Genomic DNA, 17,500 nt, shown 5'->3' on the forward strand with positions numbered 1-17,500 from the left:
AAAATAAGAAAGAAAGAAAGAAAGAAAGAAAGAAATCACTGGCCCCGAATGGCTTTGTGACCTTTATCAACCATGTACCTTTAACCTTAACATTTTGGGGCATGGGACGACTGCAAGTCCTAGGCACAGTGGATATAATTTATAATGAATTCAATGCCCCGACGTCCTTAAAAGGTTATAGGACTTGTAACCTTATAAAGTTTGACTTGAACATTTCAGGGTACGCGACGACTCCATGCCTTTCTACAACAACAACAGCAACAACAATAATAATAATAATAATGATGATGATGATAATAATAATGATAATAATAATAATAATAAATATTTATATAGCGCTGAATCTTGTGCAGAGACAAATCAAAGCGCTTTCACACCAGTCGGTCACACGTATATATATATATATATATATATATATATATATATATATATATATACACACACACCGAGCCTTACACAAACACAGATACTTAATGAACTCACTGCCCCAGAGACGGTGAAAGGCCATGGGAACTTTAACTCTCTCCATACGAACGGCGAAAGAGACGACGTTAACAGCGTTTCACCCCAATTACCATCATCAAAATATTGCAAGCGGAAGGCTCTTATACTGAAGAGGTGAATGTTGACAAAGAATACCACAATTCTGACGACGGAAGCTAAAGGTTGGGTCATTGAGACACCCACTGGACATCCGAGGGGTCTGTGTAGAGGAGAAGAGAGGACTGACCGTACTGAGTGAGTTAACTTAACATTTTAGGGTATGGGGAAACGCTATGCCTTCCAAAATACCGAGCCCTAGTCTCTCTCTCTCTCTCTCTCTCTCTCTCTCTCACACACACACACACACAGTGGATACTTAATGATATCACTGCCCCCCCCCCCCCCCCGATGGCCTGTGCAGAAAGGCTTACGGGAACTTCACTAACCATCATCACCCCGCTAACCTTGAAGCTGGACGTTTCAGGGAATTTCTTCTTCTGCGTTCGTGGGCTGCAACTCCCACGTTCACTCGTATGCACACGAGTGGGCTTTTACGTGTATGACCGTTTTTACCCCGCCATGTAGGCAGCCATACTCCGTTTTCGGGGGTGTGCATGCTGGGTATGTTCTTGTTTCCATAACCCACCGAACGCTGACATGGCTTACAGGATCTTTAACGTGCGCATTTGATCTTCTGCTTGCATATACACACGAAGGGGGTTCAGGCACTAGCAGGTCTGCACATATGTTGACCTGGGAAATCGTAAAAATCTCCTCCCTTCACCCACCAGGCGCCGTCACCGTGATTCGAACCCGGGACCCTCAGATTGACAGTCCAACGCTTTAACCATTCGGCTATTGCGCCGGTCGTTTCAGGGAACGGGACGCCGTCACGCCCTGAAGGTCCTGAGGGACCCCTCTCCCGTGCTGAGCAGTCAGCTGGTGCAGGAGGCTCGCACCCTGGGTAGGCTGTCCTGCCCAAACATCGTCCGCATGTACGACCTCACCTTCGAGGTAGGTGGGATCACCTTGGGCACTTGTACTCCTGTCTGGGTGGGTGGTGAGTGGTGTGGTGGTGATGGTGATGGTGATGGTGATGAAGCGATGCGGACTCCTCCTTGTCGTCGTCGTCGTCGTCGTCATCATCATCATCATCACAATACAACCACCACCATCACCCCCGCCACCGCCACCATCACTACCATCATCATCATCATCACCATCATCATCCCCACCGCCACCACCACCACCATGACCACTACCCTCCCCACTCACTACCACCATCACCATCATCATCATCATAATCATCCTCACCATCACCTCCATCACCACCACCATCATTGCCACCACCACCACCACACCACCACCATTACCACCGCCACCGCCACCATCACTGCCATCATCATCATCACCATCATCATCCCCACCACCACCACCACCACCACCACCACCAACATCACCACTACCCTTCCCCCTCACCACCACCATCACCACCACCATCATCATCATCATCATCATAATCAACCTCACCATCACCTCTATCACCACCACCACCACTACCACCACCACGGGCACCACCATCATCATCAGCTGTTAACAAATATGCGCGCTTGTGTGTGTGTGTGTGTGTGTGTGTGTGTGTGTGTGTAAGTGTGTGTGTGTGTGTGTGTGTGTGTGTGTGTGTGTGTGTGTGTGTGTGTATGACTGATGGATGGTGCGCTGTTGGTACAGGTGGGTTCAGGCAGGCCGGTGATGGTGATGGAGCGGTGTAACGGGGGCAGCCTCCACGCCTTCCTCCAGCAGCCAGAGAACGCCTGCGGCCTGGACGACACAGACTTCCTCACCCTGCTACGGAGCCTGGGTCAGTCAGTCACGTCACGGCTCACTTACCGCCCCCACACCCCACCTCCTTCCTTGGCCCCCACGGCACCACTACCCCAAACCCAAGCACACCCACACCCACACACACTCCCCACTGATTCAGTGATGTAGCGGTATTCGTTGAAGTCTTATTGTTGTTGTTGGTGGTGGTGGTGTTGGTTCTTGTTTGCCTTGTGGTTTTGTCAGTGTTGTTTTTGATTAAGTACTGTTGCTATCACTGTTCACTATCACACTCCCCCCGCCCCCCCCCCCCATACCCCACCCCTACACACACATCCCACTGATTCAGTATAACGATAATCGTTGAGGTTTTGTTGTTGTTGTTGTTATTGTTGGTGGTGGTGTTGTTCCCTGTCTGCCTTCTGTTTTGTCAGCGTTGCTTTTAATCAAGTACTCTTGTTATCACTGCTAACTACCCTCCCCCACTTCCTCCCTCGCATTCCGCCCCACCCCCCACCCCCCGCCCCCAACACACACACCACTGATTCAGTGGTGTACAGTAATCTTTGAAGTCTTCTTGTTGTTGTTGTTCCCTGCTTGCCTTCTGTTTTGTCAGTGTTTAAAAATATCTTTATTAAGTACTGTTGCTATCACTGCTCACTACCTCACCCACTCTCCCCCCCCACACCCACACACTCCCCACTGAGTCAGTGGTGTAGCGGTAATCTTTGAAGTCTTGTTGTTGTTGTTCCCTGTTTAGCTTCTGTTTTGTCAGTGCTGTTATTAATTAAGTACTGTTGCTATCAGTGCTCACTAGCCTTCCCCACACCCCCCTCCCCATCCCCACCCACACCCACACACACACTCCACTGATTCAGTGGTGTAGCGGTAATCGTTGAAGTCTTGTTGTTGTTGTTGTTGGTGGTATTGATGTTATTGTTCCCTGCTTGCCTTCTGGATTTGTCAGTGTTGTTCTTGATTAAGTACTGTTGCTATCACTGTTCACTACCCTCACACATACCCCCCCCCCCCCCCCCCATGCCGACTCACACGCTCCACTGATTCAGTGGTGTAGCGGTAATCTTTGAAGTCTTGTTGTTGTTGTTGTTCCCTGCTTAGCTTCTGTTTTGTCAGTGTTGTTATTAATTATACTGTTGCTATCAGTGCTCACTAGCCTCCCCCACTCCCCCCCCCATACCCCCCCCACTCCACTGATTCAGTGGTGTAGCGGTAATCGTTGAAGTCTTGTTGTTGTTGTTGTTGGTGGTGGTATTGATGTTGTTGTTCCCTGCTTGCCTTCTGGTTTTGTCAGTGTTGTTCTTGATTAAGTACTACTGCTATCACTGTTCACTAGCCTCCTCCATACCCTCCCACCCACGCCGACTCACACACTCCACTGATTCAGTGGTGTAGCGGTAATCTTTGAAGTCTTGTTGTTGTTGCTGTTCCCTGCTTGGCTTCTGTTTTGTCAGTGTTGTTATTAATTAAGTACTTTTGCTATCACTGCTCACTAGCCTCCCCCACTTCCCACCCCCCATATCCCCCCACACCCACACACACACTCCACTGATTCAGTGGTGTAGCGGTAATCGTTGACGTCTTGTTGTTGTTGGTGGTGGTGGTATTGATGGTGTTGTTCCCTGCTTGCCTTCTGGATTTGTCAGTGTTGTTCTTGATTAAGTACTGTTGCTATCACTGTTCACTACCCTCACACATACCCCCCCACCCACGTCGACTCACACACTCCACTGATTCAGTGGTGTAGCGGTAATCTTTGAAGTCTTGTTGTTGTTGTTGTTGTTCCCTGCTTAGCTTCTGTTTTGTCAGTGTTGTTATTAATTAAGTACTGTTGCTATCAGTGCTCACTAGCCTCCCCCACTACCCCCCCCATCCCCCCCCACTCCACTGATTCAGTGGTGTAGCGGTAATCGTTGACGTCTTGTTGTTGTTGTTGGTGGTGGTATTGATGGTGTTGTTCCCTGCTTGCCTTCTGGTTTTGTCAGTGTTGTTCTTGATTAAGTACTGTTGCTATCAGTGCTCACTAGCCTCCTCCACGCCCCCCCCCCCCCCCCCCCCCCCCCTCTCCACACACACACTCCACTGATTCAGTGGTGTAGCGGTAATCGTTGACGTCTTGTTGTTGTTGGTGGTGGTGGTATTGATGGTGTTGTTTGCCTTCTGGTTTTGTCAGTGTTGTTCTTGATTAAGTACTGTTGCTATCACTGTTCACTAGCCTCCTCCATACCCTCCCACCCACGCCGACTCACACACTCCACTGATTCAGTGGTGTAGCGGTAATCTTTGAAGTCTTGTTGTTGTTGTTGCTGTTCCCTGCTTAGCTTCTGTTTTGTCAGTGTTGTTATTAATTAAGTACTGTTGCTATCACTGCTCACTAGCCTCCTCCACGCCCCCCCCCCCTCGCCCCCCCCCTCTCTCCACACACACACTCCACTGATTCAGTGGTGTAGCGGTAATCGTTGAAGTCTTGTTGTTGTTGTTCCCTGTTTAGCTTCTGTTTTGTCAGTGTTTAAAAAAAAAATCTTTGTTAAGTACTGTTACTATCACTGCTCACTACCCCCCCCCCCCCCACCACACACACACTTCACTGATTCAGTGGTGTAGCGGTAATTGTTGAGGTCTTGTTGTTGTTGTTCTTCCCTGTTTACCTTCTGTTTTGTCAGTGTTTAAAAAAAAAAATCTTTATTAAGTATTGTTGCTATCACTGCTCACTACACCCCCCCCCCAACACACACACACACTCCACTGATTCAGTGGTGTAGCGGTAATCATTGAAGTCTTGTTGTTGTTGTTCTTCCCTGTTTACCTTCTGTTTTGTCAGTGTTTAAAAAAAAAAAATCTTTATTAAGTATTGTTGCTATCACTGCCCCCCCCCCCCCGCCTCCCCCCCCCCCCCCCCACACACACACACTTCACTGATTCAGTGGTGTAGCGGTAATCGTTGAGGTCTTGTTGTTGTTGTTGTTGTTACCTGCTTGCCCCCTCTGGTTTTGTCAGTGTTGTTTTTGATTAATTAAATACTGTTGGTGTTGTTGTTGGTGTTGTTGTTGTTGGTGTTGTTGTTGTTGTTGTTGGTGTTGTTGTTGTTATCATTACTATTCTTACAATCATCATCATCATTATCCTCATCATTCTTCTCCTTTTTCTTCTCCTTCATATTTGTTGTAGTGGTGGTAGTAATAGTAGTAGCGGTGGTGTTTTTGTTCTTCTTACTACTGAGATGAAGAGAGAGAGAGAGAGAGAGAGAGAGAGAGAGAGAGAGAGAGTTTTAGTGGTGGTGCGGGATTGGGTGTCTGTGTGTGGGGTCGGGAGGGGGGTATTTTAAGAGCCATCTTCCCAGCCTTTAGATTTTCATTGACGTTCATGTTGTCAGAGCTGTTGATTATTGTTATGTGTTTATTGACTCTGTTGACACGACGATCTGACTGACTGTCTGTCTGTCTGTCTATCTGCCTCTCCTCCTCCTCCTCCTTGTTCTTCTTCTTGATGATGTGATGTGTTGATGATGTGATGTGATGTGTTGATGATGTGGTGTGATGTGATGTGATGTGTTGATGATGTGATGTGATGTGTTGATGCTGTGGTGTGATGTGATGTGTTGATGATGTGGTGTGATGTGATGTGTTGATGATGTGGTGTGATGTGATGTGATGTGTTGATGATGTGATGTGATGTGATGTGTTGATGATGTGGTGTGATGTGATGTGATGTGTTGATGATGTGATGTGATGTGATGTGTTGATGATGTGATGTGATGTGTTGATGATGTGGTGTGATGTGATGTGATGTGTTGATGATGTGATGTGATGTGATGTGTTGATGATGTGGTGTGATGTGATGTGATGTGATGTGATGTGTTGATGATGTGATGTGTTGATGATGTGGTGTGATGTGATGTGTTGATGATGTGGTGTGATGTGATGTGATGTGTTGATGATGTGATGTGATGTGATGTGTTGATGATGTGGTGTGATGTGATGTGATGTGATGTGTTGATGATGTGATGCGATGTGATGTGATGTGTTGATGATGTGGTGTGGTGTGATGTGATGTGTTGATGATGTGGTGTGGTGTGATGTGTTGATGATGTGATGTGATGTGTTGATGATGTGGTGTGATGTGGTGTGATGTGATGTGGTGTGATGTGATGTGTTGATGATGTGATGTGATGTGATGTGTTGATGATGTGATGTGATGTGATGTGTTGATGATGTGGTGTGATGTGATGTGATGTCAGTGGATGCCCTGAGCTACCTACGAGCAACAGGCTTGGTTCATCGGGACATCAAACCAGGCAACATTCTCCGTCATGTTCACGAGAACGGCAAGTAAGTGCGGTGTCTGTCTCAGAAAATGATATGCTTGTCTGCATTGAAGAGAACGTTTCATAATCATTTAATCAAGAATGTCATCAAGGAAAAAAAAAAAGGGAAAGAAAAAAAGAAAAAAAAAGAAACAGATCAAAGACAAAACTCAAATACACAACAACAACAACAACAATGATGATGATGATGATAAATTATTATTATTATTATAGCGATGTCACGATAATGGTGATGATGATGATGATGATGATAAGGCGGATCAGAAGAAGAAGAAGGAGGAGGAGGAGGAGGAGGAAGAAGAAAAGAAGAAGCGAAAAGGCCGACGACGACGACAACAACAACGATGATAATGATAACAACAACGACCAATAACAAGGGACCAATGACGCCGAGCAAATCTCAGCACGGATCATCCACGCTGCCAACAACCCGAAGGAAGAGCGGACAAAGCGCTTTGTGATGAAAGAAAAGATGGGGCTGCCTCCGTCCGTCTCCAATCAAAAACCAACAATAAACAAAACTCAACACGACACAACACAAACACAAACACAAACAAAACCCGCCAACCCTTCCCCCACCCACATACCCCCTCCCTCCTTCCCTGCCTTCCCCCCCCCCCCCCGCCTCTCCCCTCTGGCAAACAAATAGAAGTTAGCAAACAGATCGTTCTGCGTGGAACCACAATGGCGAACCACCACCACTACCACCACCACCACTTCCATCGCCCCCCACCCCTCTACCTCACACCCCTTATCGGCTCTAAACTGATTAAGTTCTGAGATAAAATGACAGAAGGGAGGTCTGGTGCGAATCGAGTGGTATGATCAGAGATTTCGTCGTGGGACAAATTGCAGCAAATTTTATGTGTGTGTGTGTGTGTGTCTTGCGTGCGTGCGTGCGTGTGTGTGTGTGTGTGTGTGTACACTTAGTATGCGCGTGTGTCAGTGAAGGAGCGTACGGGGTTCGCTGAGTACGCCTGCCGATGTTTGTTCATGTTTTATTTCATGTATTTTGCATCCTACGTATCTTTCACTTAATTTCTTTCTCGTGCATTTACTTTGAACAACAACAAAGTTTGATTATCTTATTTCCTGTTACTGTTTCACATAAATCTAGCTATGTTTAGGCTCTCAAGTCCTGATCAGCTCGTTGGGTTGATGCGAAGTTCAGATATCTATATGTGGAATAACAACAACAGCAACTGCTACTACTACTATTGCTGCTACTACTACTTCTACTGTTCTTTTCTTGCTTGTAGGTGCGAATTCAAGTTGTCTGACTTCGGTACTAGTCGAGAGGCCACGGATACCGAGCAGATGACTTCTATCGTGGGCACTGAAGAATACCTGGTGAGCTGACTATAAATTATCAGTGGGAACTGATTCATATAGTCTCCGCGAAAAGACCTCGGGGGTAACAAGATGGTTATCTGATGAAAATAAAAGCACATCAGAGCGAAATGTAAAATAATAACAATTATTATTATTATTATTATTATTATTATTATTATGTTCTTGCTTTTTGATGGCTTGTTAGTGTGTAATTAAATTTTTTTTTTTTACAATGTTCTTGCTTTTTGATGACTTGTTAGTGTGTCGTAAGTAATTGACAACATTCATAAAATTAATGTGCGACTTTTGCTACTGCAAGGTCGATGACACACACACAGTGTCGTGATTAACAACTCACTCGGGACTGTCAGTTATCTCCCTTCCTTCAACCCCCCCCCCCCCAACCTCTCCGTTCCCTCCTCCCAGAAAGAACCCATCTGACGCGGAGTTTGAATTCTTCTTCTTCGTTCGTGGGCTGCAATTCCCACGTTCACTCATATGTACACGAGTGGGCTTTTACGTGTATGACTGTTTTTACCCCGCCATGTAGGCCGCCATGCTCCGTTTTCGGGGGTGTGCATGCTGGGTATGTTCTTGTTTCCATAACCCACCGAACGTTGACATGGGTGACAGGATCTTTAACGCGCGTATTTGATCTTCTGCTATGTGTATACACACGAAGGGGGTTCAGGCACAAGCAGGTCTGCAAATGATTATGTTGACCTGGGAGATCGGAAAAATCTCCACCCTTTACCCACCAGGCACCGTTACCGAGATTCGAACTCGGGGAGTCTGAATGGCCCGGCCTGTTGGCTTTTGTCACACGTTAGGAATAGTGGGTATTCTTTGTCTTCATCCACCTCTTCATCCTTATTAGAACCCTCCGCTACTGACATTTCAATGGCATCAGCAGCGGCGAAGCGCGTACGTCGTCGTCGATTTTGTCGTTCGTACGGAAAGAGTTAATCAATTAATTTTGACCATTTGTTGCCCTCCGGGTCTCTATTAGCGCTGGTCTCCTGAAGGTGCGCCAAATCACGTGACATGACATGCGCGTGCGCGTGAGTCACAGTAATGAAATAAATGTTGATGTCCACGAAGAACATGCATGTGCCTTAGTCACACAATGAATCGGGAAGTCACAGTTATTAATTTTCATGTTGATCATGATCATGAAGTCGCCGTTATTGACTGCCATGGTGATTGGCCGTTATGGCAACACGTGTGTGCTAAAAGCAATAGCAACAACGCCAGCAGCTGCATGAAACAAGAACATTATTATTATTATTTTCTCAATGAATTTACTTTGGGTGCTAAAAAGCAATAGCAATAACAACAATCCCATCATGAAACAAGAACATTATTTCCTCTATGAATTTACTATTTGGTGGTGGATGTTTTACTACTTTTCGTGGAAATAAAATTTTCAACCGAGCAAATTCACGATATTGACCTTTCTTCCCGAAGCGAGTGATCTCTCATGATTTATAGTTATCAGACAGTTACTCATTTATTTTCATTTATATATTTTTTGTGTCGTTTGGGCGAATGTCCTCACCTAGAAATTGTGCACGCGAACTGAATATGTCCACTTGCTTATCATTCTCGCTGTTTTTCTGCATTTTCTTACTGTCTGTCTGCCTGTCCGTCTTTCTTTTTTTTTTTTTTTCTTTTTTTTGTAATGTCTTCTTTTCTCGGTGTGCTTTTCTGGTCCATCTAATTTGGATTTTTGTTTTAATTTGTTTTCTTGTCCGAAAGTCACCTTTTAGAGATTTTGCTAAGCTGCTTCCCTGTGACAATTGTACAATAATATATACGTATTGAAACGTCTGTATAAATTGAGAGTGTACATTATTAGCACATTCACATTCATCAATTTTGTTCCATTCATTTTACCTATGATTACTAATGCAAATAATGTAACACACACACATTCACTCACTCATTCACTCGATCCAACCAAATACTCATGTACTCATTTACTGACATTCTCTCTCTCTCTCTCTCTCCACACACACACACACACACACACACACACACACACACACACACACACACACAAGATCATTCCAATGCTCACGACATTGATATCTCATTTGTTGCTTTTCTACCTTAGAAAAAAATTATGTGTATTGCTGTCTTATCAGTGTCCCCATCAGTAGAAGGATCAAAGATAAGTTTCTAACTTCAAATTCATGCTTAGATTTTCTTTTTCAAACAATTTGATTTTTCCCGCAGTTTTCTATTTCATACATGCTCAGTTTTCCAGTAGGCTTCTCATTTTAAAAAAATGCAGATTTTCGGCAGTTTTTTTTATAAGTTTTCTGGTCGTTTTCATATCTAAGGGTGCTGAGTTTTCAGGTAGTTTTCTGAAAAAAAGATTGTTCCGGTACTTTTCTGATTAAAGAATGCTGAGTTTTCCGGTGGTTTTCTGATTTAAAGATTTCGAGTTTTCGTGTAATTTTCTGATTTAAACATGCTGAGTTGTCAGAAAATTCCTGTAGTTTTCTGACTGAAATGTGCCCGGTGTTACCCTGAGGTTGACAATGGCTTTTTGATGCTGTGCCATGCTAGCACCCAGTGCTGTATAAATCGGCCTTCTTTGGACACAAGAGCCACTCCGCCATCAACCCTACATCCGGGGAACTGTGGAGCCTCGGTTGCACCTTGTACCACGCCATGACAGCCTCGGTCCCGTTTCGACCCCTTGGGGGAGCCAGGAACAACAGAAAAGCAATGTGAGATCTCTTGCTTCGCTCATTACAGAATTTTAGATCGACTGTGTACAACAGAAGATATATAGAATTTAGATAACAGATGTATTGAAGTTAGATCTGTTGCATATGACTGAAAATGTCTAGTGGTCAGGAACAACACAAAAGCAATGTGAGATCTCTTGCTACGCTCATTACAGAATTTTAGATCGACTGTGTACAACAGAAGATATATAGAATTTAGATAATAGATGTATTGAAGTTAGATCTGTTGCTTATGACTGAAAATGTCTAGTGGTCAGGAACAACTGAAATGCAACGGGAGATCTCTTGCTTCGCTTACTTTTCCAGTTTTAATCGAGTGTGTCGAATTCAAGATGACCAGAATTTAGAGAGAGTGTATGATATGATTGAGACTGACAATAGGCTGGAGCCTTGAACTGACAACGGGGGCGCAAATGTGAGATCTCTTGCTGCGCATATCATTTAATGAATTGAGTGTATGTGATTTATGATACACAGACTATAGAAAATAAAAAGAGATATTGAATTTAGATGTGGTGCAAGAAATTCAAGATGCCTAGAATCAAGAGAATGGATTTTGATCCTTGGGAGCAACCTTGAACAACAGGGACGCAGTATGAAATCTCTTGCGACTTTTTTTGTTTGTTTGTAGAATTTAAATAAAGTATACAAAGATCTAGTGCTGAGAATTACAATATCTAGAATTTAGACAGAGATATTATGAAATTTACACTGACGTTTGGGAACAGCCCGTATCAACAGAAAAAACCCCAATGTAGATGATCTTTCTACACTTAATATAGAATTGGGATCGAGCGTATAGAATTCAAGTTGTTTAGAATTGAATTTAGGCAGAGATAAAATGGAAGTTAGATATGTTGGGGAACAGACAATAACAACAGAAACGCAATATAAGATTATCTTTCTACACTTATCATAAAGAACTGAGATCGAGTGTACATAATTCAAGATGTCTAGAATTATGACAGAGATAAGACAGAATTTAGACATATTATGTTTGGAACAGCCAATAACAACAGAAGAGCAATGCAGACATATGTTTGGGAACAGCCAATAACAACAGAAAAAGCAATGTAAGATTACATATCTACGCCTATTATAGGATTGAGTTCGAGTGTATAGAAATCGTGATGTCAAGAATTTAGACAGAGAGAGGATATAATTTAGACATTATGTTTGGGAACAGCCGACAACAATAGAAGAGCAATGTAAGATGATTTTTCTCGCTTATTATAGGATTGAGAGTGAGTCTGTACAATTCATGACGTTTAGAATCAAGACAGAGATAGGATAGAATAGAGACAGAGATAATAACAGCCAATAACGACTGAAAAGCAGTGTAAGATGATCTTTCCACGTTTACTATAGAAATGAGATTGAGTGTATAAAATTCAGGATGTGTAGAGTTTAGACAGAGCTTAACCTTTGGAGGAGTCTTGAACAACAGTAAAAAAAAAAATCTCTTAATACTACGCTCACCACAACATTAGATCGAGCGTGTACCATTTAAAATTGGTATATGCAGAATTTTGAGATTTTGAAGAAGAGTTTAGACTGCCTCTTCGGAGTAGCCAGGACCAGCAGGCCAGAGATGCGAGATACCATGCTAGCCTACGAGGGTATAGTTTTAAGATCGAGCGGGCAGAATTTACGATGTATAGACTGTATAGAATTTAAGATGTCTACAACTGGGGAAAAGTTGTAGAATGTAAATGTATAGAGATGAAATAGAAATATAGAATAATAAATAATATGCATAGAATTAATTTATACATAGAACTATGGAATTTAGATATCATTATGTTTTTGACAGGTAGAATGGAGAAATTGACACACAGTAAATATTTTGTCCTTGTATAGTTTCTAAACACAGGCACCATGTAAAAGTGCGGTGTTGTTGAAATGGTCCGGAATGCTAAGAACGTGTGGAGATTTGTCTCCCAGTGTGTGTGTGTGTGTGTGTGTGTGTGTGTGTGTGTGTGTGTGTGTGTGTGTGTGTGTGTGTGTGCCTGTGTTTGTGTGTGTGTGTGTGTTGGTGTTCCATGTTTTAACTTGTCGGTGTGACAGGGGTGTTGAGTGAAAACAGAAAGAAACCAGGCAAACCAATCAACCAGCTAAAACCACCCCAATCCAGCTCCTCCACCCCCCCCCACCCCCCAACGACTCAGTCAACCACCAACCCAGCCAATTAATCCCCATCGCACCCCACTTAACGCCAGCCAACCCAACCCAACCCAACCCAAACCCAACCCACCACTAAACTAACTAAACTGTGTTCCTATCCTCCCCTTCCCTCTCCATCTAACAGTCTCCCCATCACCCCCCCTGTTGCTGCCCGGATCAATAACCTATCACCTTTCAAGGACCACGCATACGTCACAGCACCCTCCCTTCCCTGCCCCCGCCCCTCCCCCCCCATCCCCCACCGTCCCCCACCGCCCCCCAACCACAACTCCTCCAATCCACACCCTCTCCGACGCCTCACTTCAACTCGCACCAACCACACCCCCCATTCTCCAACCCCCATCTCCCTGAAAATTGACCCCCCCCCCCCCCCCCCCCCCCCCCACGCACCCCCCCCCCCCCCCCGCCCCCTTCTACCTCCCGTCTAACACGGCGTTCTGAATCGTCATTTCCACCAAGCAAACCGACCCAACCTTTTACTGTCACTTTTTCCCCCCCAGTAAAAGGCGTTGCCATCAACTCAGTAGGGTGGTAAGATTATGAACGGGATCTCGGTCCTAGGATTCAGCAGCAGTGGGGGTGATGATGGTAGTGGTGGTGGCTGTGGAAGGACGGGTGTGGGAGGAAGAGGGGTGGGGGCGTGAGAGGAGTGGGGCGCCTTCCCGCAACATTCCCCCCCGCCCCTCCCGCCACCCCCTCACCACTCACCACGCCCCCTTTCGCCCCTCTCATCCCCAACCACTACCCCCCCACACACCTACCCCCATTGTCCACACTTTTCGCTCCGCCTCCGTCCGTCACCCACACCGGTTTACCAAACCCCTTCCGTCTCTCTCCCCTTCGTCCCCCTACTATCGTTGTCGGCCGACAGACATCCCTATTGCATTTGGTGCGTGGCGTCATGATTGGTCCATTTCAGGTTCGTCATGATCTCCCAGAAGCCCCCGGGCTCCATTTCCGGTGACCAGAGGATGGATGGGACGTTTCGGTGGGGGAGCGCGCCCCCTAGTGACTGCAGAATGTCCGAGTAAGCGTTAAAATAAGAAGGGGAGAGGGAGGAAAGGAGGGTGGGAGGAAGGTATGTTGTGGGAGTGGGGCTGGTGGGGGGTGGGGGGGGGGGAAGGGAATGGAAAGAGAGGGGGGCGAGAGTGCGAAAAATAGAGAGAGAGAGAGGGGGTGGCGGGTGGTGGGGGGGGGGGAAGGAGAGAGAGCGGAACGGAGAGAGAGAGAGAGAGAGAGAGAGAGAGAACATGTGTGTGTACGTCTCTCTCTCTCTCTCTATATATATATATATATATTCCGTATTGTCTTGTAAATGGAGAGAATTGCCACTCTTTATTGCTGTTTAACCGTTTACTCTCCCAGCCTCATTTTTCTTTCATCTCAAGTATATATATATATATATATATATATATATATATATATATATATATATATATATATATATTTGTGTGTGTGTGTGTGTGTGTGTGTGAAAATATGTGTATATATCTATCTATATTCTTTCATTCGTACTCATTTTTTAAGAGAGAGAGAGAGAGAGACAGTTCAGTTCATTTTCTCAATAAGGCGTCACTGCGTTCGGACAAATACATATTCCCTACACCACCACATCTGCTGTGCAGATGCCTGACCAGCAGCGTAACCCAAAGCACGTAGAAAGAGAAAGACTGAACTGAGAGGGAGAGAGAGAGGGGGAGAGGGAGAGAGAGAGGGGAATAGAGAGAGGGGGCGAGAGAGAGAGAGAGGGAGAGATAGAGACAGAGAGAGGGGGAGAGAGGGAAAGAGAGAGAGGGGGAGAGAGAGAGAGGCAGATAAATAGAGAGAGGGAGAGAGATGGGGAGAGAGAGGGGGGAGAGAGAGAGAGAGAGGGAGAGAGACAGAGAGAGAGGGAGAGAGAGACAGAGAAAGTGAGAGACAGAAAGAGAGAGAGAGGAGAGAGAGAGAGGGAGAGAGAGAGAAAGAGAGAGGGAGAAAGGGAGACAGAGACAGAGAGACAGAGAGAGACAGACACACAGACACACAGACGTACACGTGTACATTTTCAGTTTGAAGCCGTTGCCTCATCATGTTGCCTCTTTCTCCTACCCCCCCCCCCCCCATCCCACCCCCTCTCTGTCCATCACTGCAGAAGTTTACGGCAGAAGGTGACGCCGTTGCTGCAAAACCTGCTGGAAACGGACAGTTCACGACAATGGAGCTTTGCTACCTTCCTCGACGAGAGTCAGCGCGTTCTGGGCATGCGCTGTTTCCACGTTTGCGACACGGAAATCGGAGAGCTGTTCCGACTCTACATGGATCCTCGACAAAGGTGTGGTCTGGTGTTGCTCTGTTTTTTGACTCACTTGTGTAAACAAAGTGAGTCTATGTTTTAACCCGGTGTTCGGTTGTCTCTCTCTCTCTCTCTCTCTCTCTCTCTCTCTCTCTCTCTCTGTGTGTGTGTGTGTGTGTGTGTGTGTGTGTGTGTGGTAAACTTTAACATTGACATTTTCTCTGCAAATACTTTGTTAGTTGACACCAAATTTGGCATAAAAATGTGAAAAATTCAGTTCTTTCCAGTCATCTTGTTTAAAACAATATTGCACCTCTGGAATGGGCACAAAAAATAAAAAAAGAAGCCTAATTGTATGCAAACTGCATTTACTGTTATATTTAAATTTTTTGTATTCTCTAAACTTGGCACTTTGACCTCTTATTCTGACACAAGAACAAGAGGAGTCATTATTATCATTTTTTGTTCAAACAGTAACTTCTTTTACTAAGCATGGAATTTTTATTTATTTTGAAAACGTTTTGGTGCAGATAGTAAAGAAGGGAAATTACTCTGTAATTAATGCTAGGGGACTTAATTTATCACAAGTGAGTCTTGAAGGCCTTGCCTCTCTTGTTTAAAAAAAAAAAAATTATATCTATATGTAATGTCCTGTTTTTGTACTTATGAGCGTCTATCACAGATTGACATAACTTTACAGCTGGGCCAACAGCAAAGTGGGAGCTGTATGACTAATGGTTTCTTTATTGCAATGGGAAATCATTTTATTTTTTTTATATTATTTTGTATTTTGTATTTTTGTATTTTGTATTTCTTTTAATCACAACAGATTTCTCTGTGTGAAATTCGGGCTGCTCTCCCCAGCGAGAGCGCGTCGCTATACTACAGCGCCACCCTTTTTTTTTTTTTTTTTGTATTTTTCCTGCGTGCAGTTTTATTTGTTTTTCCTATTGACGTGGATGTTTCTACAGAATTTTGCCAGGAACAACCCTTTTGTTGCCGTGGGTTCTTTTACGTGCGCTAAGTGCGTGCTGCACACGGGACCTCGGTTTATCGTCTCATCCGAATGACTAGCGTCCAGACCACCACTCAAGGTCTAGTGGAGGGGGAGAAAATATCGGTGGCTGAGCCGTGATTCGAACCAGCGCGCTCAGATTCTCTCGCTTCCTAGGCGGACGCGTTACCTCTAGGCCATCACTCCACTCTTAAGGACTGTGACTCTCAAACAAGGAGGCAAAATTGCACTGGCTGTGAGTGCTGCAGCCTTGGGGGGCAAGTTGGCCTTTGGGAACCATCCCAACGCCGACTGTGCTGAAACCCTCTTGGCCGAGAGAGTGGGGATGTAACTTGGGCAAGACACTCTCCACTATAATCAAATTCTAGCCCAGATAGTCGGGACAGCAGTTACCTCCTCTGCTGTTCTGATAATCATAGTCGAAAACGACTGACTATCATACAATGTCCTGTTTTAGTGTCCTAAATTATTTCATCTGTTAGTTGCATTTTCATGGTCAGTGAGACCAAACGAAGAAGAAAATTTAAAAAAAGCAAGATGGTGGCACTTTAGTGACTGAATCCGCATCAAAACTGAGTCAAATGACGTGCAAAATAAGGAGCCGAAATCCACTGAAAATGGGCTACAACATCTGCTTATGGTAATATCATTTCATACATGCACAAGAATTGCCGGTAAAATAGGTTCCTGAATTCAGGGTGCTATAACAGGACTATATCTATATCTATATCTATACCTCTGTTTCAGTTTCCCAAGGAGGCGTCACTGCGACCGGACAAATCCATATACGCTGCACCACATCTGCTAAGCTGATACTTGACAGCAGCGTAACCCAACGCGCTTAGTCAGGCCTTGGGTGCATGCATATTTTGTGCACTTGACCGAGTGAACTTATTGTGCAGAAGAATTTTAATAATAATAATAATAATGGATACTTATATAGCACACTATCCAGAAATCTGCTCTAGGTGCTTTACAAAAACGCTTTGTTAACATAAAACATTACATCTATGTTACATACACACACCAAAATATGACTACACACACACACACACACACACACACACACACGCACACACACACACACACACACACACACTGCATACATACATTTTAACAATACATGTGTATCTGGCAGCTACACACACATAGGCAGGCACAAACTTACATAAACGCACGCACACACAATACACATTCATATACATGCATGTAGTTATGTACACATACATATGTATACATACATAGTCAAGCACAGCTAACACAAAGGAAGTGGACCTGCCACAATTGAACTT

General features: G+C 44.6%; 1 protein-coding gene across 4 annotated transcripts in view; it reads left to right on the top strand.

The window, feature by feature from the left end:
* Positions 1-17,500, top strand: part of LOC143284715 (uncharacterized) — a 64,472-nt gene that overhangs the window by 19,018 nt on the left and 27,954 nt on the right. For all 4 annotated transcript variants that reach the window (XR_013055600.1, XM_076591651.1, XM_076591654.1 and 1 more), the window contains 7 exons: positions 1,360-1,497; positions 2,215-2,344; positions 6,560-6,650; positions 7,906-7,996; positions 10,553-10,716; positions 13,841-13,948; positions 15,053-15,232. Coding sequence is in view for 3 of the 4 variants with exons in the window: in XM_076591651.1 (XP_076447766.1) it covers positions 1,360-1,497; positions 2,215-2,344; positions 6,560-6,650; positions 7,906-7,996; positions 10,553-10,716; positions 13,841-13,948; positions 15,053-15,232 (902 nt within the window). In the remaining variant the exon portion in view is untranslated. The remainder of the gene's footprint in view (positions 1-1,359; positions 1,498-2,214; positions 2,345-6,559; positions 6,651-7,905; positions 7,997-10,552; positions 10,717-13,840; positions 13,949-15,052; positions 15,233-17,500) is intronic.

The sequence above is a fragment of the Babylonia areolata genome, chromosome 8 (genome assembly GCF_041734735.1).
Source record: "Babylonia areolata isolate BAREFJ2019XMU chromosome 8, ASM4173473v1, whole genome shotgun sequence".
NCBI classification, from domain to species: Eukaryota; Metazoa; Mollusca; class Gastropoda; order Neogastropoda; family Buccinidae; genus Babylonia; species Babylonia areolata.